Consider the following 23,146-nt stretch of genomic DNA (forward strand, 5'->3'; position numbering starts at 1 on the left):
GGGAATGCAAGGCTAGCTGCATGGTCCCAATCTGATGAAAGTGGAGCTCAATAAATGCTCCAGAGGGCAGCCCCCACCAAAGAATAAAACGGAGGCTTCAGCTGGTAAGATCCATTTTTATTTATTTTTAGACATGTAAAGCCAGGTGGGTCCTGATAGTGCTACGCTTGAAATATAAGAACTTACACTGAACTGGGCACTACGGAGGGCTGAAAATCTCATTGATTTTTTTTTTTTGGGGGGGGGGTTATTGCAGGCAGGCTACAGAGAAAATTCACTTGGTGAAACAAGGATGGCTTCCCCTTATTGAATTATTTGTTTTTCTTTCATTTAATTATTTATAATTATTTATTTTATTTTGCTTGATGATGTCACTTCCAGCCATGACATCACTTCTGGTGGGTCCCGGACAGATTGTCATTCTAGAAAGTGGGTCCGAGTGTTAAAAATTTGAGAACCACTGCCTTAACTCAAAACAGGCCAATGAGACATCCTGGGGGTGTGTGTGTGGGGGGGGGGGGGGAGAATGAAATTCTACTGACCAAAATACTGGAAATCATGGCTTTTAGGAATATTACCATCATGTTATATACCATTTGATGCAGAATTTCATCCATTGCTTGTGGGGAAATATTCACTGCATTTATTTTCTGGCCATTATTATTATTCATTTCATGTCATGACTATTACTATCTCTCAGTCTCACCTACCTCAGAGGCTTGTGAGGACAAAATAAGGGGAGGAACCATGCACACCATCCTGAGCTGCTTAGAGGAAGGGTGGTATAAAAATGTGAATTTATTAATAATTAATATAATTAATAATTAATATAATTAATTAATTATGTCGTATGGGGTGACAAAAATTTATGGGCCCCAGGTGTCAAATGACCTAGCTACGCCACTGCCCTGTGCACAATCCTGTACAGCAGTGTTTCTCAAGCTGTGGGTTGGGGCCCACCAGGTGGGTTGCGAGACATTTTCAGGTGGGTCCCCATTCATTTCAATATTTTATTTTTAATGTATTAGACTTGATTCTACCATGATATGTGACTACATTTGGGGAAATGTTATATATCTATACTTTTAACAGGCTACTATGTATGTGCTTTAAACAACATTAGTCAATGGGACTTATTCCTGTGTAAGTGTGGGTAGGATTGCAGTCTAGGATTGCTAAAAATTTTCCTGCTTAATGATGTCACTTCTGGTCATGATATCACTTCCGGTAGGTTCTGACAGATTCTCATTCTAAAAAGATTCTCATTCTCATTCTGGTGCTCAAAGTTTGAGAACCACTGCTGCACAGCATGCAGGCTGATACAGCATGAGCTGCACTAGTGCTTGCCATCACAATAGATAGGATTGGGCCATAAGTGTGAAATTAACTGATGGTATAATCACCAACTACTACTAACACCAACTACTATCACCAACTACTACTATAGTGAATAGGGTTAGGGTTCTTACCTTGTATGTATTTTGTCTCTTACATCTCACAGCGTTTTGGCTTCACGGCACAGTACAGTATATGTTTTTCTCTCTCTTTCCTGCTGTTCTCAATCCTCCGCTTTCGGTGACAACACACTCCTATGTATGTCAATTAAGAAGTAAACCCTAAGGAGTTCATTGGGACTCCCACATATGTGTGTCTTGGATTGCAGCCTGAGTGAGTGAGAAAAAGCTAATTGAGGAATACATGATGCACGTGAAGTGGGCCATAAAAGTTTATTCTGCAATAAATCTTGGGCATCACAATCTTCAGCATTATAGATCTTACTGATTTAAGGGGGACCTGCTTCCTCCTAAGTGTGCATAGGATCTTCATAGTGCCACAACACTCTTTTTGCTGCAACAGACAGGTAGCTCATTCTCTACCCCACTGATGCAGCTGCAGCAATGGGATACGTGCTCTATCCCACAGGGGACTTTCAGGCCCCGGAGGGAACATTTCCCTTACCCTGAGGAAAGCCCACACTGCCTGAATGGGTCTGCTCGGATCTGCGCTATTTTGCTGACATAAGTGGACCTGGGAAGGCAGATTGAGGCCAGGAAGGGGATAGAACATCAATGCTGCCATGCCAATACTGCCCCCTTCCCAGCCTCAGTTAGCCCCCTCGTCACCCTTTCTCCTTCCTGTTCCACCCACCCTCTGCCCCTGCGGCTCTTACCTTTCTGGGCCTGGCAGCAGTCCATTTGCTGTGCTGCCAATTGCAGCAGCACTCTTACAATGGCTGTTGGTGATGTGCACCACGCACCACCTGACGCCACTGTCATAAACCCCTCTGCTTAGGACCAGGCCATAACGCAGCTGGAATTTCTCAGACCTTTGCTCACTTTGTTTACCACAAAAGAATAAAGCATTTTATTCTTTTTTGCCAGCTCCCATAATGCCACTAACTATGTAGCAAATTGCTAGTTCCGCTCATATCAATTAAGGCAGTACAAAACCTGGCAGTGATTTAATTAACAGGCTCATAGCTAGCAATGTGGTGAAAGAGCCTGTGGTTGCTTGAATGCATGCATGTACGCAACACACATTTTTAAAGGTTGCCTGTATAACATTTTAGATGTACACCTTAAAATTCTAATCTTAGAATTTTAAGACTGTGGCCAGGTGACAAGTGCAACACAAAGCCTGTGCACCCAGGACATAAGCCATGGTGAGAGATACTCAAAGCATGCCCTGTATTTGCTCCTCTGCAGTCCACCTGGCACATACTGCAAAACATAATTCACATACAAGTATTTGTTAGCAGGAGGCTAATGCAAAGGGCAAAGCCATCCCCTTTCTTCAGGCCTCGACTTAATCTGAGCTTTCTCCACAGTCCTCCCTGAGGTATTAGAATTTCTGATTTTAAGAATTTGCAGATCTCCAGAAGCCCGTTACTACCAGCACCTTCGTAGGGACATGCCATCAGGGGCAGTGGTGTCACTGGGGCTTGCGTCATCCAGTGCAGGAGGCCAGTGCGTCACTCCCATATGGACCTCCTCCCTTGCAGTGGGTGGAGCAACACCCTGGGCGGTGGGTGTGTTGATGCACCATTGCCCTGCCCCACTGGTTTTTGGCTATAACTTTGGATAAATAGAAACGTGGTTTGTTTCATTGCATTCTGCATGAAATTATGCATTGAATGATTTATACCATGATGGTGTTATTCAAATTACCAAGATTTTAAAAATTTTGGTGAGAGGTGCTGTCTCTCACACACACACACACACACACACACACACACACACACACACACACCTCTGTGCACATCACCAGGGGTGGCCCACACCTCCTTAGTGATGCCACTGGTCGGGGGAGGTCAGAGCCTCACCTGTCATACACCATTGAAAATAGCATCAGCCTCCCCTGTGATTTAACATGCGCCCAACCCAGTTTCTGAGGGACTGTGTAATCACAGAGGAGGCTGAGCTCTTGCTGCCACTAGCTCTAGTCTTTATAGTAACCGGCATATGGCGGTTACTATACATCAGGGGTGCCCAAACCCCAGCCCTGGGGCCACTTGCGGCCCTTGAGGCATCTCAATGCGGCCCTCAGGGAGTTCCCAGTCTCCAATAAGCCTCTGGCCCTCCGGAGATTTGTTGGAGCCCACACTGGCCCGATGCAACTGCTCTCAACATGAGAGCAACTGTTTGACGTCTGGCATGAGCTGTGGGATGAGGGCTCCCTCAACTGCTTGCTGTTTTACACCTGTGATGCAGCAGTGGCAGTGAAGGAAAGGCCAGCCTTGCTTTGTACAAGGCCTTTTATACGCCTTGATCTATTGCAAGACCTTCATTCATTCATATAAATTCATCTTTAACATATTCATTTATGTAAATTTATTCAAATTTTAAATGTAAATTAGTTCTTTCCCCCCCCCCGGCCCCCAATGCAGTGTCAGAGAGATGATGTGGCCCTCCGGCCAAAAACTTTGGACACCCCTGCTATACATGGACGGACTAGAGGTGTGGCACCGAGAGATCAACCTCCCTTGTGATTGCACACGTGCTACAGCTCCTGGGTAGCCCCCAGAATGCCTTGCCCTGCAGCAACTGCTTCCCCAGTGTTTACTTCACTGCATGTCATTGTCACTGTACCTTAATAACTCAGTTCCTGTAACTGACGGCTATCAGTTTGGAACCACGGCAATACTGGCAATCACCATTGTTTAGAGCAGCGGTGTCCAAAGTTTTTGGCAGGAGGGCCAAAGAATTAATTTACATTTCAAATTTGAATGAATTTACATAAGTTTACATAAATGAATATATTAAAGATGAACTTATATGAACGAATGAAGGTCTTACAATAGCTCAAGGCCTATAAAAGGCCTTGCACAAAGCAAGGCTGGCCTTTCCTTTGCTGCCACTACTGCATCCCAGATGTGAAACAGCGAGCAGTGGAGGAAGCCTTCATCCCACAGCTCATGCGAGAAGTCAAACAGTTGTCCTCATGCTGAGAGCAGTTGCGTTGGGCCAGTGCGGGCTCCAACAAATCTCAGGAGGGCCAGAGGCTCATTGGAGACTGGGGGCTCCCTGAGGGCCGCATTGAGAGGCCTCAAGGGCTGCATGTGGCCCCAGGGCTGGGGTTTGGGCACCCCTGGTTTAGAGGAATGCATTCAGAAATATGTAATGTTTCCTCTGTCTTGTACACTTGCTACAGTGAAGTGATGAAAGTGCACTGTTACTCTTTGGGCAGCCCAATCCTAAACTGCACTTGAACAGGGAGGCTGACTGGTCTGCCCCATATCCAGAGCGGGTTGGGGGCCAGTTGTGGCTCAGCCCGGGGCAAGTGGAATTCCATCCTCTTATCCTGGGTAAAGCTGCAGCAGCCCCAATGGGGCTAGTTGGATCTGCGCCACCTCAACAGGTGGCATAAATCCGAGCAGCCTCAAGCTGCTCCGGACTGCCCAGGACCTGGATTAAGATAAGAACATAAGAAGGGCCCTGCTGGATCAGGCCAAAGGCCCATCTAGTCCAGCTTCCTGTATCTCACAGTGGCCCACCAAATGCCCCAGGGAGCACACAAGACAACAGACACAATCTGCATCCTGGTGCCCTAACTTGCATCTGGCAATCAGAGGCAGCCTGCCTCTAAAACCAAGAGCTTGCACATACCTACTATGACTTGTAACCCGTAACTATGACTTGTTCCCCGTAGATCTGGCACAAGAGCGGGATCCTGGCCCCAACCCCTCGCTCACCCATAGGCCTGCCTGCCACCCACCCTCCCTGCCCTGAAACACCTCCTTCCCGCCCTCTCCACACGTGCTGCAGACTCCCACCCCAGCCTGACGTGACTGGTACTGGCCTACCTTTGTGCCAGCCCCGCTGGGCTTGAGCAGGCACCTGGAGGCCAGCATATGAACATGCACTGGCCTCCCTGCTCTCTTGGTGGCGCAAAAGTGCCTTATAGCTGGCCCAATGCAAAGTGCTTTATGTTGGGCTGGCTCAAGGGACTTGTGCCCTAAAATTCTTAATATATCTAGCCAAATGTTAATACTTAAAATTGCTCATGAAAAAAGTACACACCCTTCATAGTTCTGTGGCTTGGAAAGAGATGTGTTCCCATGACAATACTGTGGTCATCTTATAAACAAGAATCTGGAAAACTGCTTCTCTTTCTGAAGTCATCAATAGGCTGGTAGGGATGCTTCACAAGTTACTTTTTCAACATAGAAATTAATCTCAATTTTTTAAAGAAATTAACATGTAATTTTTTGGGGGTGTGTGATTAATGCATCTTTAAATCATAGCTGAATCAACTAAAACTGGTCCTATGACAATTATTAATTCTGAAGGAAGGAAATCATCTTTTTTTCAAACAGTTAATGGATCTTTGAATATCAGAGATAGCAACTTGGCGGTAAGAAAGAACCAAACAATTGAAATAGTTTGTGAAGCCTTTGGCTGGGCTCCTGCTCCACACATGACCTGGATGGTAAATAATATTTCAGTAGCTAATTCAGGGTATGTTAACGGCCAGAGTCAAGGATCCAATGGCTTGTACAATGAAGAGAGCATCTTAACCCTGACTCCATTGACCAATGACACTGTGACTTGCTTAGCTGCCATAGAAGTCCTTTCCAAACCCCAGTATGCAACTGTGACTCTCTTTGTATATGATGAACTTCCTCCAAGTAAGTGAATATACTTATTGTGCACTTCTCGTTTTGTGTTCAAATTCTGTTACTGTATTTCTGTTTATATTATCTGATATGAACAACTGCAGGGAAAAGAACCTGGTTTCAGAGCACTGTAGGACAGTAAAAAAAATCATATAAAGAACATGCAAATGCCAATGAATCCCAATAGATTCTCCTTTGGAGCTGACCCTGGAATTGCCCAAATGCTTCCATGACAAATTTAGTGAAGTACAAGAGAAATGGTCGTGGGCTGAGAATGCAAATGAAGTGTCAAGACTCTGTTGCCTTCCACTAGAGATTACAATGCCTCCTCCATCTAGAATGGGGTGGTTGTGGGTTGGAAATTGATTTCATTATGGAAATCAAAGCCATATTATTTTGCAATTAATCACAGCAATATTTTCCCCATGATTTTTTTCCCCCCACTAAACAACCTCAGTATTCAACAGTCACAGTGTTTCCTGTGAATGATTTTCAGAGCAAACATGCCATGCTGAACTTTTGACTGAATACTAATAGAGCCCATTAGCTGCAAACAACAGAAGAAGCTCTCATAACTAGTCCCACTAGCAATACAGCTTGCCCAAATACCTCTCTTTGAACTTCTTCTTCAAACTCTTGGGCAGAGGTCTTTTCTTAATTTGCCATCTGAGCTCTTTAACCGAAGATGCCAAAGACTGAATCTGGGACCATTTGCATACAAAACAGATGCCACACCAGTCAGCTATGGCCCCTTAATAAAGTAACACTGATTGTTGGTTTTGGTCACCCAAAACCATGACAGAGTCAAACTAGATGTACAACCAGTGTGCTTTGCTGCTGAATTCTTTTTTTCTTTATAGGTAAGTAGCACAGGGGTGTGTGTGTGAGTGGGGAGGGGGGTTAACAACTAGCCCCCATCATGATTCCTAGCCTGATTGTGCACTTTTGCATGCTATTTCTAACACAAAAGAAATTGGTGTTAGACAACACTTAACACTAATCTAACACTAAAGAAATTTTAAAGCTTTTAAAAAATAAGTAGCAAGTTGGGTGTGTTACTTAAAGTTAGCCCCTACCCCCCACCATAGCGTCACACAGTACTGTGCTTCACCCCATGCTATTTGATTAACCCATTTCTGCCCAGCCCACACATTTGATCCCTGTTGCATATGTGCAACATTGGGCAGAAATGGCTTAAAAAGAAAAAAAAAATTACTGGGTTAAAGCTCCTATTTGCTTGCCTATTTAATTTAACCTAACATGATACACTGTATCTGGGCCTCACCTACAGTGGTGTGATCTAAGAAGGTGTGTTGATGTTTTATAACAGGGAGTGTGATATCACAACTTAGATACAGGCAAATGGATTATTTAATTTACATTTCACCTTTTAGTAATAAGGTGAGGTTTCTGTTATCACATTCCTGGTCCTGGTAACATTGTACTGCATTTGGGAGAAAAGGCCATTTCCTTATTTTCTAGTAAGAAATTGTTGAAGCCGAACACTTAAAATCTTAACTAATCAAGTGAGAGCTATCTGGAAGGTTTGGAAAGACCATCCAATCTCATAAATCTCCTTGTCTAATTGTCTCTCTGCTACTTAAATAACCATCTTACATTACCATAGTGATGTAACCCAGAATAGGAGAAAAGCAAAGATCTTTCTTGCTTGTTCCCAAAATGCTAGCTAACAATCTTCATGTCATTTTGTTCTTTTGGGTCATATACTTCTTGCAAATTGAACTGCATGTGTTATACTTTCCATTAGTTAATAATGTACCAATAGTACCATGTTCTGTTTTGTTTTTTAAACACATCACTAATTCCCTCTGGAGCTGCTGGGCTTAAGTTGGGCTTCATAGAGCTTCATTGGGCTTTGTATATACTGTGTTTCACCCTTTCATCACTAACTGCACAATTCTCTTGGCCGCTGCACTACTGTGTGAAGTCTTTCACAAGAGCTTGAGCCGACCGAGGAACTTTTCTGGATTTGTGGTCATTTTTCTCACACAACAGTCTTTTGCTAGACTGAAAACAGCCCTTCTGTGAGTGTATAAGCCCTTCTGCTCATGGGAGAGCACCTTTGGCTCCAAGCCAATCTCTTTATCACATATAAAATAAATCAGTGCAAACTAACATGCATAAAAGTGCAAACTAACATGTATAAAATATCCCAGAGCAGCCCTTTGGCTGTTGGCCCCTCTCACAGAAATCTTTCTCTCTATCTACCAAGATGTGAATTTACACTTTTGCACAATCCATCAAGAGCTTTGCCTGCATAAGACCCCACTTGAATGATTGAGAAATACAGTTCAGGAAGTAAGCTGCTCCAGTAGACTGTATCTATAAAAGTATTTTTAAAAAGCTGGTTATGATCCAAAATCCACCATGCAAAGTTTCCTTCCTTTGATGAAAAAAAATGAAATGCTTAAGGGCCCAATCTTCTCCAACTTTTCAGCTCTGGTGCAGTCCCAATGCAGCCTGGAGGAAAGGGAACAAATGTTCCCATACCTTGAGGAGGCCTCTGTGACTGCACCCCCAACACAGGAAGCAGTGCATACCCCATTGGCATAGCAGCACCAGCACTGGAAAATTGGATAGGATTGGGCCTGCAGTGGCAATGATGTAGTCGGAATTGAATTGAATGCAATATGGTTTATATCAACTCAAACCTTGCAAAATTGAGGGTTTGACGTGTAAAGAGTTACAGTGTGTTTTAAACCATTATGCTGTATAGTACTTTGCCCAGTAGTGAATGTATGATACTGAAAGCCTGGTCTCCCCTAACATGGTTTGCAGCAATCTAATTCCTTTTGAACTATGTAAGGTATATATGCATAATAAATTTTTCCATAAGTTTAAATAAAATATTTATTCTAGGATTGTAGATTGGATAGGACTTGAGAGATTATGACTGAATGTAGAGAAATCAATGTTTATGTCTGGATTTTAAAGGTATCGTAATAAGAAACTTTGCCTTTTGATTTTTAGAGAATATATTTTTGTTTGAAAATTTAGTTCCTAGTTTTTATTTCTATATCACACAAGACAATTTGCACTTGTGTGTTCTAACAAAGATTTCCACATATAGAAGGATCACAATTACTGGCAAAAGCAACACTATAACAAATTATTTTTCATTCTGATGATGTTGGACATTGCTTACAATCCTATGCTGCAATCCTATGCAGGTCTGCTCAGAAGTACACCCCATTGTGTTCAATCGGGTTGACTCCCGAAAAACTGCATATAGGATAGTAGTCCGGCAGCCCAATCATGAGCTGCCCAGTGCAAAAGGCTGTGACAGTGCCAGAAATGGTTGCCACAGCATCCTAAGTGAAATAAGAATGCAAAATAAGAATAATAAGAATAATAATTGTGAAATAAGAATGAATAAAAATTGCTCAACATCATTTATTCCTTCTGAGTTGACACTGGGCATACTAGATATGACTGATATAAAAATAACCTGTGGAACATAAAATAAGAACATAAGAATATAAGAACAGCTTTGCTGGATCAGGACCCATCTAGTCCAGCTTCCTGGATCACACAGTGGCCCACCAGATGCCTCTGAGAGCACACAAGAAAGGCTACCTCTAAAACCCAGAGGCTGCATACAGGTCATCATGACTTGTAACCTGTGATGAACCTTTCCTTCATAAATCTGTCTGATCCCCATTTGAATACCTCTAGGTCAGATGCCATCACACCCTCCTGTGGTAAGGACTTCCACAGATTAATTGCACACCGGGTAAAGAAATATTTCTTTTCTCTGTTCTGACTCTCCCACCTGTCAATTTTAGTGGATGACCTCTGTGTCTGGTACTGTTACTGGTATTGTGTGAGAGGGAAAAGAAATTCCAATGATCCACTCTATCCATCCCATGCATCATTTGTTTCAATCATGTGTCTCCTCAGGCACCCTCTTTCTAAACTGAAGAGACCCAAATGTTGTGACCTTTCCTCATGAGGAAAGTGCACCAGACCACTAATCGATTCAGGGTGCAATCCTGAGGTGCTCTTGGGCCGGCACAAGTACCTTGCTCTGGCCCAGGAGGGTCACAAACCTGCTGTAAGGTCACAAATGTGCTGTGAATTCAGCCTCCACACCAATGGAGGCACCGAGCCTTGTAACAGAGGTGGCACAAGTCTGAGGAGACCCATGGGGCTGCAGTGGTTTACCCAGAGGTAAGGGAAAGAGTTTCCCTTTATCTTTAGCTGAGTCACTGTGATGCCCTATCTTTCGCTGGATACAGCGCAAGCCTCCTGGCCTGCCTGTTCCAGTGCTAAGTCACTCTCTTCTGCATTTTTCCCAGTTCCATTATATTTTTTGAGATGTGGTGACCATATCTAGACACAACACTCCAGATGTGGCCTTATTATCAAATTGTACAATGGAATAATGTTATTGGCTGTTTTATTCTCAATCCCTTTTTTAAAATTATCCTGAACATGAATTGGCCTTCTTCACAGCTGTTGGCACTTTCATCAAGTTGTTCACCTTTGCCCCAAGATCTGATCTGTTACAGACAACTCAGATCATTATTTATGTGAAATTCTACTTACATTGAAGTGCATTTGCCATTTTGCCATCCATTCCCCCACTCTGGAGAGTTCCTTCTGGCTCTATCTCTTCACAATCTATCCTAAACTTCACCACTTGGAAGTGTTGGCTGCAAACTTGAGGCTTTGATGAGGGATCATGTCAAACACCTTCAGAAACTCCAGATATATATCAATGGAGTTGCCCAAAGTCACAAGCCAGTTGTCCTTTTCAAAGAACTCTAAAACTCTAAAACAGTGGATCCCAAACTGTGTGTCAGGACTGACTGGTTGATTGTCAAAGGATGATGGAAAAATTAGATAACTAAGGGCGCAATCCTAACCTCTTATGTCAGTGCTTTCCAGCACTGGCATAGCAGTGCCAATGGGACATGTGCTGCATCCTGCAGTTGGGTGTCACTCATGGAGGCCTCCTCAAAGTAAGGAAATGTTTGTTCCCTTACCGCAGAACTGCATTGCTGTTATGTCTGTGCTGGAAAACACTGCCATAAGGGTTTAGGATTGTGCCCTAATTGCTTCAACCCCTGAGGCTGTTCAGAAATCAGACACTGTAGCTGCTAACTACTCTGCAAAGAGCACAGCTCCTGCACTTTGCAAGCTTGTGTAAATATGGGAAGATAAATATTTGAGGGTCATTTTTCTGGTTATTATTTATAAATAAATATTATTCATTTCTAGATCGCCTTTTTAAAATCTGGTAAACCTAAGTGGGTCCCAACTGTGTGTCATTTTAAAAAGTAGGTCCCAGCGCTAAAAAGTTTGGGAACCACTGCTCTAAAAGATCTGTGAGGCAAGGCTTTTGCCACAGTTTGTATTCCTTTTTATTCTCCTCATTAAGGTAAGACTTCTATTTACAGAAGGAAGCTGCCTCACCCTTGATAACCTTTCTGACTCTCCTTGATAGCCATGTTGGCACCATCCTGGATTTAACAAAGCCCTTTGTTCTTCATAGTACTATGTTAGTAGGGCGTCTGTTGTTGTTGCTTTAAACAGGCTGTTTTAAAAGAGATCTGGCCCTTTCTTTCTCTTTCTAACTTTTCTCTCCCTCTTTACTTTTCCTTCCTTCCAACTAGTTTCCTTATTTGTGAGAAGTCCATCCTTTTGAATGGTTATCATGTTTGGGAAACCAGAAAAAAAGTAGGAAGAATAATACATAAAAAAAATTTAATCTGGAAAAGAAAACAGGCTTCCAGATTTCTCCATTGGGAAACATTACCTGTCACTATTTTTTTTTTCAAGGGTGGCAGTCAATAGGTAACTCATTAAAATTCATGAGAAAACTTGTCTATTTTTCTCAAAATGTTTATTTACTGCAGCACTTAACATTTATTAATTTTTATCTAGTAGAATCTGGTAAATATGAAGATGACTGGCGAACCCGAACTATAATATTAGCAGTTGTGTTGTCAGTTGTTGGTTTACTCCTTCTGATCCTTATAATTCTGCTTATTATTTGCTGCTGCAAAAGAAGGAAAGGTATGTGGGCTCTTTGGAGCTGGTTATGCATCTTAAACTTTAACATTATGTACGCAAAGTTATATCTGGTTCAACAGTAGATGCACCCCATAAGTTGCCTTTGTGCCAGTAGCAAATTCCCATTTGTCTTACTGAAAAAAGCTAATCATAATTATTAACTAACTTAATAATTACTATTTAATAAATAAACAAATCAATAAATGGCTCCCTGTCCCCAAAGGGCACACAGTCTAAAAAATGATCAGGATAATTTCTAGATATATCAATAACTTGTAAAGAAGAATAATTCCTAATATTAGTTAAAATTCACTGTAACTGAGTACACATCAAACCTTCAATAGTTTGGTATAAGTTTTCAGAATCTATTGTATTGGGTATGCTGCAACATAGCCAGACTATTATTCTGTTAGAGAACCTCAGAAGAGCATCCCAGGGTAATAGCTCTTTAGGGTGCTAGGCAGCCTTTTGGGGAGTCTACTGTTTCCCATAGTGCTCATGGGGGGGGGGGAGGCTAGAGATGAAACAAAATAGGCAAAAAAAAAGGGACATTCATCACATCCAGACAAACAAAACATCTCCTTCTACTGGAATGACTGAGGATGCCTGTGTACACGGGATCTCAGTGCATTGGAGCACCTTTCCATATTAAAGCAAGCACATGCTGAAAAATTAGAATGTATTTTTCTGTATGTTTTCCTGTTACTTTATTGTATTTTAAAGTCTGTATTTTTTTTTTTTTCAGAGTCCAACTATCAAAAGGAGCTGAGGTAAGCTTATTATCACTTTTCCTTATTTACCACATTTCATGTACACTATTAGGGGAATTTTATAGGCATAATTAAATGAGGCCAGATCTTTTTCTTCTATTAGAGCAATTGGAACTTAGGCAAATTCATTTTTAACCAGGTTAGAGCCCAGTCCTGAGGTCCACGGCATGGCTCCGCGCCGCAAACCTCAGTTGCAAACTGTAAGGCATATTTGTGGGGCTCACTGCCAGGCTCCCGCCAGAGCTAGCCCAGCGCCTGGTGGTCACCCGGGTTCCGCAGCTCCACGGTCTCCTGGATCGCCGGGCTGTAGAACGGGAGGCAGGGGCATGGCCGGGGGCATGGGGGAGGCGTTCCGGGGAGGGGGGAGGCGTGGCCAGGGTTGTGGGGGAGGCATGTCAGGGGGAGGGAGAGAGGCAGATCCGTGGAGCTGAGCTCTGCAGGATCCAAGGCGCTTGTGCAGGGCTGCTCGCCCTACACGAGCGCCTTTACTTTAGTGCCGACCTTTTGGTTGCCAACAGTGAGTAGCCTCATTGCGGGACTGCTTCCCTTACTCGGGGGAAGGGGACGAATGTCCCCTTCTCCCAAGGAGCATCCCGTGGTAGTGCGGGAGACGCAGGATCCAGCGGGAGCCCTCTGTGGAGCCGCTGGGTCTGGGAGCTTCGGACAGCTCAGGACTGGGCTGTTACACTCTTACAAGCAGATGTCTTTTTAGGCAATTTCAGGTAAGAGACTTGGACACACTCTTAAAAGAAAGCCAGTTTTGTTGCAAGTCTTTTCATTTCATGTAGGCACCTTAATAAGGAGAACTTGCAACATATACCACAGGAGGTCACTGTGCACCAGAGTAGTTCTCTCCTCATAAAGATTACTGTAGACTAGACTCCACAGTTTCACAGGACCTTCAAGGATAGAATTTCCCTTGTAGGGAAACAGAACTGAAACTGACACAGGTTGACAGAGTTAATTGACACTGACTGGCAGGCAATTTGGATGACATTCTTTGCTTTTCTAAGAATCATTCGAAAGCAACCTTTAGAAGAACGCACTTGGTAACAAATTGCTTCCAACTTAGCAAAATGGGTTTTTTGAATGAATACACATGAATACACTGATGCCAGCTAATTATCTTTATGTCCAAATGTATTAGGCCACAAAGGATTCCAAATATATTAGGCCACAAAGGACTCCACAATCAGGGAATTAGAGGACAGGTCCTCTCATGGATTGAGAACTGGTTGGAGGCCAGGAAGCAGAGAGTGGGTGTCAATGGGCAATTTTCACAATGGAGAGAGGTGAAAAGCGGTGTGCCCCAAGGATCTGTCCTGGGACCGGTGCTTTTCAACCTCTTCATAAATGACCTGGAGACAGGGTTGAGCAGTGAAGTGGCTAAGTTTGCAGACGACACCAAACTTTTCCAAGTGGTAAAGACCAGAAGTGATTGTGAGGAGCTCCAGAAGGATCTCTCCAGACTGGCAGAATGGGCAGCAAAATGGCAGATGCGCTTCAATGTCAGTAAGTGTAAAGTCATGCACATTGGGGCAAAAAATCAAAACTTTAGATATAGGCTGATGGGTTCTGAGCTGTCTGTGACAGATCAGGAGAGAGATCTTGGGGTGGTGGTGGACAGGTCGATGAAAGTGTCGACCCAATGTGCGGCGGCAGTGAAGAAGGCCAATTCTATGCTTGGGATCATTAGGAAGGGTATTGAGAACAAAACGGCTAGTATTATAATGCCGTTGTACAAATCGATGGTAAGGCCACACCTGGAGTATTGTGTCCAGTTCTGGTCGCTGCATCTCAAAAAAGACATAGTGGAAATGGAAAAGGTGCAAAAGAGAGCGACTAAGATGATTACGGGGCTGGGGCACCTTCCTTATGAGGAAAGGCTACGGCGTTTGGGCCTCTTCAGCCTAGAAAAGAGAGGCCTGAGGGGGGACATGATTGAGACATACAAAATTATGCAGGGAATGGACAGAGTGGATAGGGAGATGCTCTTTACACTCTCACATAATACCAGAACCAGGGGACATCCACTAAAATTGAGTGTTGGGCGGGTTAGGACAGACAAAAGAAAATATTTCTTTACTCAGCGTGTGGTCGGTCTGTGGAACTCCTTGCCACAGGATGTGGTGCTGGCGTCTAGCCTAGACGCCTTTAAAAGGGGATTGGACGAGTTTCTGGAGGAAAAATCCATTATGGGGTACAAGCCATGATGTGTATGCGCAACCTCCTGATTTTAGAAATGGGTTAAGTCAGAATGCCAGATATAGGGGAGAGCACCAGGATGAGGTCTCTTGTTATCTGGTGTGCTCCCTGGGGCATTTGGTGGGCCGCTGTGAGATACAGGAAGCTGGACTAGATGGGCCTATGGCCTGATCCAGTGGGGCTGTTCTTATGTTCTTATGATTAAAACTGGAAGAAATATTTCATCAATATTAAGACCCTATAAATCACAATTTAATCAAATAATCCCTTTGTGTGTTTACCAAATGCTTTACATTCACTTTTTCGATGGTATGAACAATAGGTAACCAAGGTTGAAAACCACTGGCACCAGAGCAATGCTTCTCAAACTTTGAGGGAGCTTTACTCCCTCAGTAAGGCTTTGCAGGGGACGGGCAAGGGCAGGGAAGCGATCCTCAGGATCGCCTCCTTAAGGGGGGAGAAGGGGGGTCTTTTCACTTACTTGGACTCAGTGAGGGCTGCTGGAGGCTGCAGGAGGTGCGGGGAGCTCAGCGCAACCCTCTGCAGGCTCCCCGAGGCTTGGAATCTTGAAACGGAGCAACTGCAGTGCACCTCCTGAAGACAGGAAGTGCTTTGTGATTGCTCTATTCCAAGATTTCAAGCTTCGGGGAGCTCTGCAGAGGGCTGCACTGGGCTCCCTGCACCTCCTGCAGCTCCCAGCAGCCCTCACTGAGTCCAAGTAAGTGAAAGGACCCCCTTTGCACCCCCTTAGGGATGCAATTCTGGAGATTGCTTCCCTGCCTCTCCTCTTCCCCTACCCCTTAAAGGGACGAGGGAATCGTTACATGAACTGGTGGGTTGCAACCCACCAGTTTGAGAACCACTGCCCGAGAGGAAAAAGGGAATTTTAGGCCAGATTTATGGCTAATCAGTTCAAATGCTTATCTAACAATGTCTTATTCACTACCTACACCCGCCTATTAGTCAACCCCACAGATGAGTTGAGGGCAGCTTATGAGCCAACAATCATGGAATTTTCTATGACCCTTGGATAAGTCGGGGATTAAACTTAGGGGGGTGTCTGACTATAGTTTTGTCTGATTTTACCCGAGGCCAGATCCTGAAAAATAACCTACCACTAATTGTTACCTAAGAACTGTAGTCTCTAATTTATTAAAAACATAGTAAAAGATCATAAGATACATTTTTATTCTTTTTAAATTCTGGTCTTCAACACCTTTTTGTAAGCACTGTCAGAATAAGTGCACTGTAAACAACATACTGGAAACAGTCGTTTCTAACCTGGTATTCATGTACTCCCAGGGACACTCAACAGGACCTTTAGGGGTACTTGAAAAAGAATGGAATAATGGCAGAAAAAGGCAGGTCCTGCTCCAGAATGCCTTGCAAGGACCAGCAAGGCAGGAAGGGAGGTAGCTAGTTGGCTGTGGAAGCCCCACCAATAGCTAGCTTTTGGTCATCAATTCATGTATGAACCAGTGATTAAAAACCAGCACAGTAAAAAAGCTGAAACATAATATGGAAAGTGATCAGTCACCCAGAATTTCTCAGCACATTTCTGGTGCAAAACAATGCAAAGGCAGAGTCTTCTGTTCCTCAAACAGATAAAAAGAGAAAACACTGTGATGAATACATGAAGTCTGGGTTTTCATAGAGAGGAGATGAGGGCTTATATTATTACAAACATTTTGCTAATATGAAGGGTACAATTTATGGAAATGGGCTGCCAAGGGATATGCAAGTGAAAAAGGTTGGGAACCACTGCAGGAGATCCATGAATCAAATCCACCTTTAAGGTGTCTGGTGTGTTAAGCCTGAAGCTCTACATACAACATACAACCCATAACACATAATGGAGAGTGGGCAATTTGATTCACAGCGGAGAGATGCAGCTGCATATATTTGCAACTCTTTTTACTCAGTAGACCCACTGCTTTCCTTGGTTGTTATTCTTAAATAATGGTGCACTATTTAATTGTAGCCTGGGACTTTGTTTCAAATGGAAAGGAGGATCCCATCCTGGTGTTGAAAAAAACAGACCTGCTTTGCAAGCATTTGCAAAAGGGAATGAAGGAAGGAGAATAAAAGGTTAACTTTGGCTGGAATTTCCCAGTTGCTGTAGAAACAAATGATCTCTGCAGTGCCTGCCTGCTGCTTGAGAAAGAAAGGAAACTTTTCAGAGTTGAAAGGCTCTGCCCTCTGATTGACCTGGAGATAAGGTGAAGTGATAATTTGAGCTTGATTCCTTGGCAAAAATTTTAACTATAGTATCTATGTAATTTAGTAATTTAACCATAGTATCTATGGTAATTTAGACTTGGGTGAATAGTGATTGATTGATTACAATTTACTCCATAGTAAAAGAGTCCAGCTTGGAGCCATGAGCTATTTCATGCTGATCAATTCAAATGAGGTTTCAAAGTTATTTCAAGAAATTCTTTGCCAAGGAAATGTTTTAACTGGAACAAGATGTTCAGAACTTACAAATAATAAGCAAATTTAGGCAAGTTATTTGATTTGAGCAGGTTTATTTTGATTAACCCCAGACTTTACTTAGGGCACAGTCTTAACCAGGTCTACTCAGAAGTGAGTCCTATTATGTTCAGTGGGGCTTACTCTCAGGAAAGTGTCAGGTAGGATTGCCACCTTATTCAATTAATTCATTCATTGATTTACACCATTTGTACCCTAAAATTGCACACAATTTGTACCATGACTCAACAAAAGTTCCCCAAGTGACTTACTATTAAAGAAAAATTAAAAACTAAAATATACTAATTCCTCAGATGTTGCAATTTGCTGGGACACAAAAAATGGTGACTCCTCTGGAATGGTCATTTTTCCTAGAAAGCCCTGGAATGATAACAGGATCTGTAACATGTTGGGGGGGGGGGGGAACTGTGACTACCAGATGGGTCAGCAGAGGTGGGCTCTGCTGCCACCAGCATAAAGCTCTCCAAAGGGTTTCCAATGGAACAAATAAGATTTGATTCATTCAAAACTATTCAAGACCTTTGACATTGCTTTTGTACTCATAATAAATGAGCCCATTTGGTTCATTTCTTTTATTCACGATGAAATTGATGTTCACCCCTTTATTGTACTTCATTCCTGTCCCCAAAACAAGTTCCTTGCCATGCTACCACTCACTGCAAAACAGACATTGGCTTACACGGGTCATGTAAGAATGGCTCCTTAGCAGTGGCCTTGGCCCACCATTTCTGTTGCAGATAATCTGCTTTAAAATCAGAAAGGTTTCGGTGAGTGTTCCTGACTTGCATAGATAGATCTCAGGTAACATGGGTTTAAAACTCAGCAATGTTTATTTCATAGAAAGGTTTCTGAGAAGAAAATTGCTGATAGAAATTTGGAGACCATGAGGCACAGTGGACTGGAAAATTACGGCTACAGTCTAGAGGAACCAAGGCATAATGAAGAAATGGCAGGTGAGAAAAATTTATCAGTGGGGAAAAGGTGTACACACATATTATTTGATATGAGGTTTAGAGTGCAATCATATCTTGCGCTGGAACGGAGAAGCCAGGAGGTTTGTATCATATCCAGCACGAGATGGGGCTCCACAGTGGCTCAGCCAAAGGTAAGGGGAAACTCTTCCCCTTACCCCTGGGTAAGCCACTGCAGCCCCTATGGGTCTCCTTGGTCTTGAGCCACCTCCATATGCTGGCGCAGCTTGCTCCCGAGGAGGCACAAACGTGCTTTATGGCACATTTCCTACCCTTCTAGACTGGCGCAAGGAACTTGCACCAGTCTAACTCGTACTTAGAATTGCGCTTTTAAGACATTCAAGACTAGGGCACTTGCATGGCCAGAAGGTAGCCTGAATATTGGCTTACTTTAAACAGTGGAATGTTTGATGGCTATTATTACTAATGGCCAAACAAGATGAGACATGGAAGCTCCAAGTCTGGAACACCTATTGGTTTTGTTTTCCTCAAAAGCAGCTGTATTGGAGCCCAATTTGGTCTGGGGCCATAATGTGTATGTGTGTGTGCGTGTGTGTGTGGGGGGGATCTACCTCTTGGTTCTTGTGCTGCAGCCTTATATTTAATGACCCTCTAAACTACTATTAACCATGGAGGGAAGCACTTATGGGCTTGGTTTTTGATGTTCCAGTAGCATTGTCAGGGGGCATTGTATTAAGTACAGCATGCACTGTAACACACTGTGTAAGCAGCTCCCCCCATTCACCATCAGAGTCAGTGACGGCATTGCTGTCACTATGGCATCATCATCATCATCATCATCATCATCATCATAAACAACTTTATTTATATCCCGCCCTTCTCCCCAAAGGGACCCAGGGCGGCTTACAACATATTAAAAACAGCTTAAAAACATAATTTAACCGCAAATAAAAACATATTAAAACACATTAACAAATACCCATAGGTATTTCTCTGATGACCTAAGAGGACGATGACCTAAGAGGCCTTCTCTGATGACCTAAGAGGACGAGCCAGATTGTAGGCCATCTTTGAGATACCCTGGCCCAGAACAAAGGTCAAAACCAGCACCTTGAATCGGGCCCGGAAATGAATGGGCAGCCAATGCAGCCCCTGGAGAAGCGGGCTGACAGAGTCAAACCGCCTAGCTCCAGTGACCACACGGGCCGCCGCATTCTGCACTAATTGCAGTTTCCGAACCATCTTCAGGGGCAGCCCCACATAAAGCACGTTACAATAATCTAATGGCATTGCTGCCACTATACTGCACCCCCTCAGGCCATGCTACCATGAGGTTCATTGGAATGTCTGTATGGAGAACTTATGGAAACTTTTCCTCAGATTCTGAGCAGAGTTTTACAAAGCATCAAATAAACACAGATCATGTGCACATCATTTCATTCCCTGCACAGCTGTCCATTGATTTTACTCAGAAAGGGCTCCAAACAAGTCCTTCATTTTTCTTTTTTGTGTTCTGAAATGTTTAGTTCCTTCCATTCAGAAGAACTATCAATAACAATTATCTTGAATATATTGCATAATATATATATATAATATATGTATAATATATAATATTAGAATATATATATAGAATATCTATATATAATATATAATATATATGTGTGTGTATATATTGCATTACAGGAGTTCCTGCTTCCTCCCCTGTTAACCCTAGCTTCTATGGTCCTGAACAAGATTTAGAAGTGAATCCTACATCAGAGGTAATTGGAACCAGTCTCGTTGAGATTGTGACGTATTTCAGAAACAGGCAATATGTTTAAATCCTACTTTCTAAAAGGATTGAGAAATGTAAAAGTCATGCATTGAAGCTTTTCTCCTTAATACACTTTAGTATTCCAAGTGTCCTGGGGTTAGTGAAACTGTTTTTAAGTATATAGGCTTTACATGAAAACTTTGTATGCAAAGATTAATATAAATAGATAAAGTTGCATCTTCTCCTTTGCTTGACCTAAAATTTCACTCTGGGACTTCAGCGAGGCCATCTATTAGATGTTGAAGAGCAGATGCATGTAACAGTAGCTGGTTTATATATTTATTTTTTAAATGAAAATCAGCTGTCAGTTTGATTGGAGAGGGGGCAGAAGGGGAAGGATCCTCAACTCTTTCCCTGCAGCTAGTTTTTCCAATCACACTTGTCCTTGCCCAGCTGCTTTTCCGTCTGTGCAGGTGTATGGAAACATGACTATTGTTGCCCTTGAACCTGCAAAGGCAGTGTGAGGTTTGTTACCCAGAGTGCTACATCCCAGTTTAACACTCTGAGGGAAGATATAGCAGAAAACAGCTTGTTTATTGCTGGTCTCAAAACAAGGCAGCAAGGAGGCCAGTTGCCTCAGATCATGCGCAAGTGTAGCTAGGTGCAGCTAGCTTTTTATACTTATTTCAACTCATAAGTGTGGCTAGCAAAGCTAAGAGGACAAGGGTCCAGTAACTTTCCACTTTCACCTCCCAGTCCCCCACCCACTGGCTTACCCTTCCATCCTTTGCCATAGTGAGCTGGACCATACTGGAGAGATAAAAGAGACCACAGACACTTTGACATGGGTTGCCCTTGTTCTGAGAAATTGTTGCAGACTGACTCTTGAGGCTCTGCTACCTCTAGGCCAAGACACTGGCTGAAGGGTGGCTTGCAGCTTCTTGCTAACAAGTATCTTAAAGGCCAGAGTCAGAACTGATGTTAAAATGATGTTACTTTCGCCAGAGTTTTGTGAGAGCTCTTGGCTCACGGCATCAATATGGAGAACAGCAATTATTTAAATAAATAACATAAAACAAACAGCAGCTTAGGGAGAGTGATTTTAACAGAAAGTGGCCTGTAGGAAAGTATTAAGCGCTACCCCCGTCTACTGTTCCTCTGAGCAAATCTGCAGCTGTTGTTCATCACCATCATCACCGTCATTTAATATAAATACTAATAATACTAATAATATCAAAAACAAGAGACTAATGCGCACACATAATTTGACCCAAAATGTACACTATGATAGTTTGCCTGTGTCATGATCTGTGGCATAGAAAAAGGAATGAATACAATTAAAGAGACACTTGCCTAACAACCAGGAACACCTGGGGGAAAATAAAAATATGGTGTTTATACTTTAATGGAATTTGTACAGTTCATTCTTTCTGCCTCTTCTCACCATGGTTCCTATCTGTGGGATCCTGTGATGCCCATGGTGTCCCACTGGGACTAGAGGTACCTGGAAAGGGCAACCACATCATTTTGATTCACCCATCACTGTGGAGTGCCAGGGAAAGTAGGGGTGGAGGAAGGACCCCTGCAGGTCTCCTCATTGGGGGAGGGGCTGTGGCTGAAAGTAGACTGAAGGGAAAGCAATTGAGGAGGAGAGATAGGAGACAAACACCAAGTGAGTGAGTGAGTGAGAGAGAGGAAAAGGCAAACCAGGCAATAGAAGGGAGGGGTAAACAGTGAGAGAACAAGCGGGGAGAAGTCAAGAACAAGAGAGGTATGAGGGTTTGGCAGGGGAAGGTCCTGAAGAGAGGGATCAGGAGAAGGGCCATGGAAGGAGTTCCAGGAAGATACAAGCAGTGGAGGAAATGAAAGAAATGAGCAAGAAAATGGGGCAGGAGAGAGAAATGGAGCAAGTTGCCAAAGTAGGAGAAAGGACTCCATGTGGCCAGAGAATGGGTATTCCCTTGGACAGGGCTGTAGAGCAATTGCACATCCCCTCCCCACAGAGGGCTTATCCCATGGCCAGGAGTTAAGAGTGGCCATGGGCCACAGGCCAACCTCTATAGCTGGATTCAGAAGATCCAGACCCCAGTCTACACAGCCAGGAAATGAAGGAACTCACATTGGGAAGCTCCAGTGAAGGAACTGGAACTATCCCAAACTGCTAAAGGGACGGTGGATCAAAGACAAATTTGGGTTCATCTGCACAGCTGGAAATCCAGCCCTCAATAAAGAAAGGGGTTGATCGCAGTACTTCTTGCCTCTCTCGGGTCTTTAGTGTTCCCCTCCTCCCATAGGTGCACTCCATCTGCTTTTGGGGGATCTACCTTCAGGGGACAAAGTAGAGTGGGTGTGACTTGCTACAGCCCCTCCCTAGGCCATTGCTACTGGCTAAAGAAAAATGAAGCCCAGCTGGGCTAATAATAATTTTAAGCGTCTGTGACAAGTTAGGGGGAGGTCCCTGGGACCACCAGATCCTGGTAATGTGAATCCCATTTTTCTCCCTTTGTTTAGGCTCTGAGCAGACCAATATTACTCTCTCTCTCAGGGTTAGTTTCCATTATCATGTTTGTTCTTAGAATGCATGTCTTTTTTAGTCTGTTTGATTTAGAGCTGAGAACAATTTGTGCAGAAAGAACAGATCAAAGTCACCTTAACTGTGGGCTATTTCTTGATGGAGAGAGTCAGGCAATTGCAGGAACAATAAAGCAGAGTGATGAGTGAGGCAGATCAATTTCATAATGACCCAGTCAGTAGGTTCAGGGTTTTTTTTTACAGGAGGATGGTATAGGTTACCCAGAAGTGCTATGTTGGCAGTGCTGTCGTTCATCAACAAGTAAAA

General features: G+C 43.3%; 1 protein-coding gene across 1 annotated transcript in view; it reads left to right on the plus strand.

Moving 5' to 3' along the window:
* The window catches only part of IGSF5 (immunoglobulin superfamily member 5), a 46,826-nt gene that overhangs the window by 11,553 nt on the left and 12,127 nt on the right, over window positions 1-23,146 (plus strand). The window contains exons 5-9 of the mRNA XM_066621986.1: window positions 5,816-6,127; window positions 12,026-12,157; window positions 12,900-12,924; window positions 18,463-18,575; window positions 20,238-20,314. Coding sequence (XP_066478083.1) covers window positions 5,816-6,127; window positions 12,026-12,157; window positions 12,900-12,924; window positions 18,463-18,575; window positions 20,238-20,314 — 659 coding nt within the window. The remainder of the gene's footprint in view (window positions 1-5,815; window positions 6,128-12,025; window positions 12,158-12,899; window positions 12,925-18,462; window positions 18,576-20,237; window positions 20,315-23,146) is intronic.

This window comes from Tiliqua scincoides, chromosome 3 (assembly GCF_035046505.1).
Source record: "Tiliqua scincoides isolate rTilSci1 chromosome 3, rTilSci1.hap2, whole genome shotgun sequence".
Lineage (NCBI taxonomy): Eukaryota > Metazoa > Chordata > Lepidosauria > Squamata > Scincidae > Tiliqua > Tiliqua scincoides.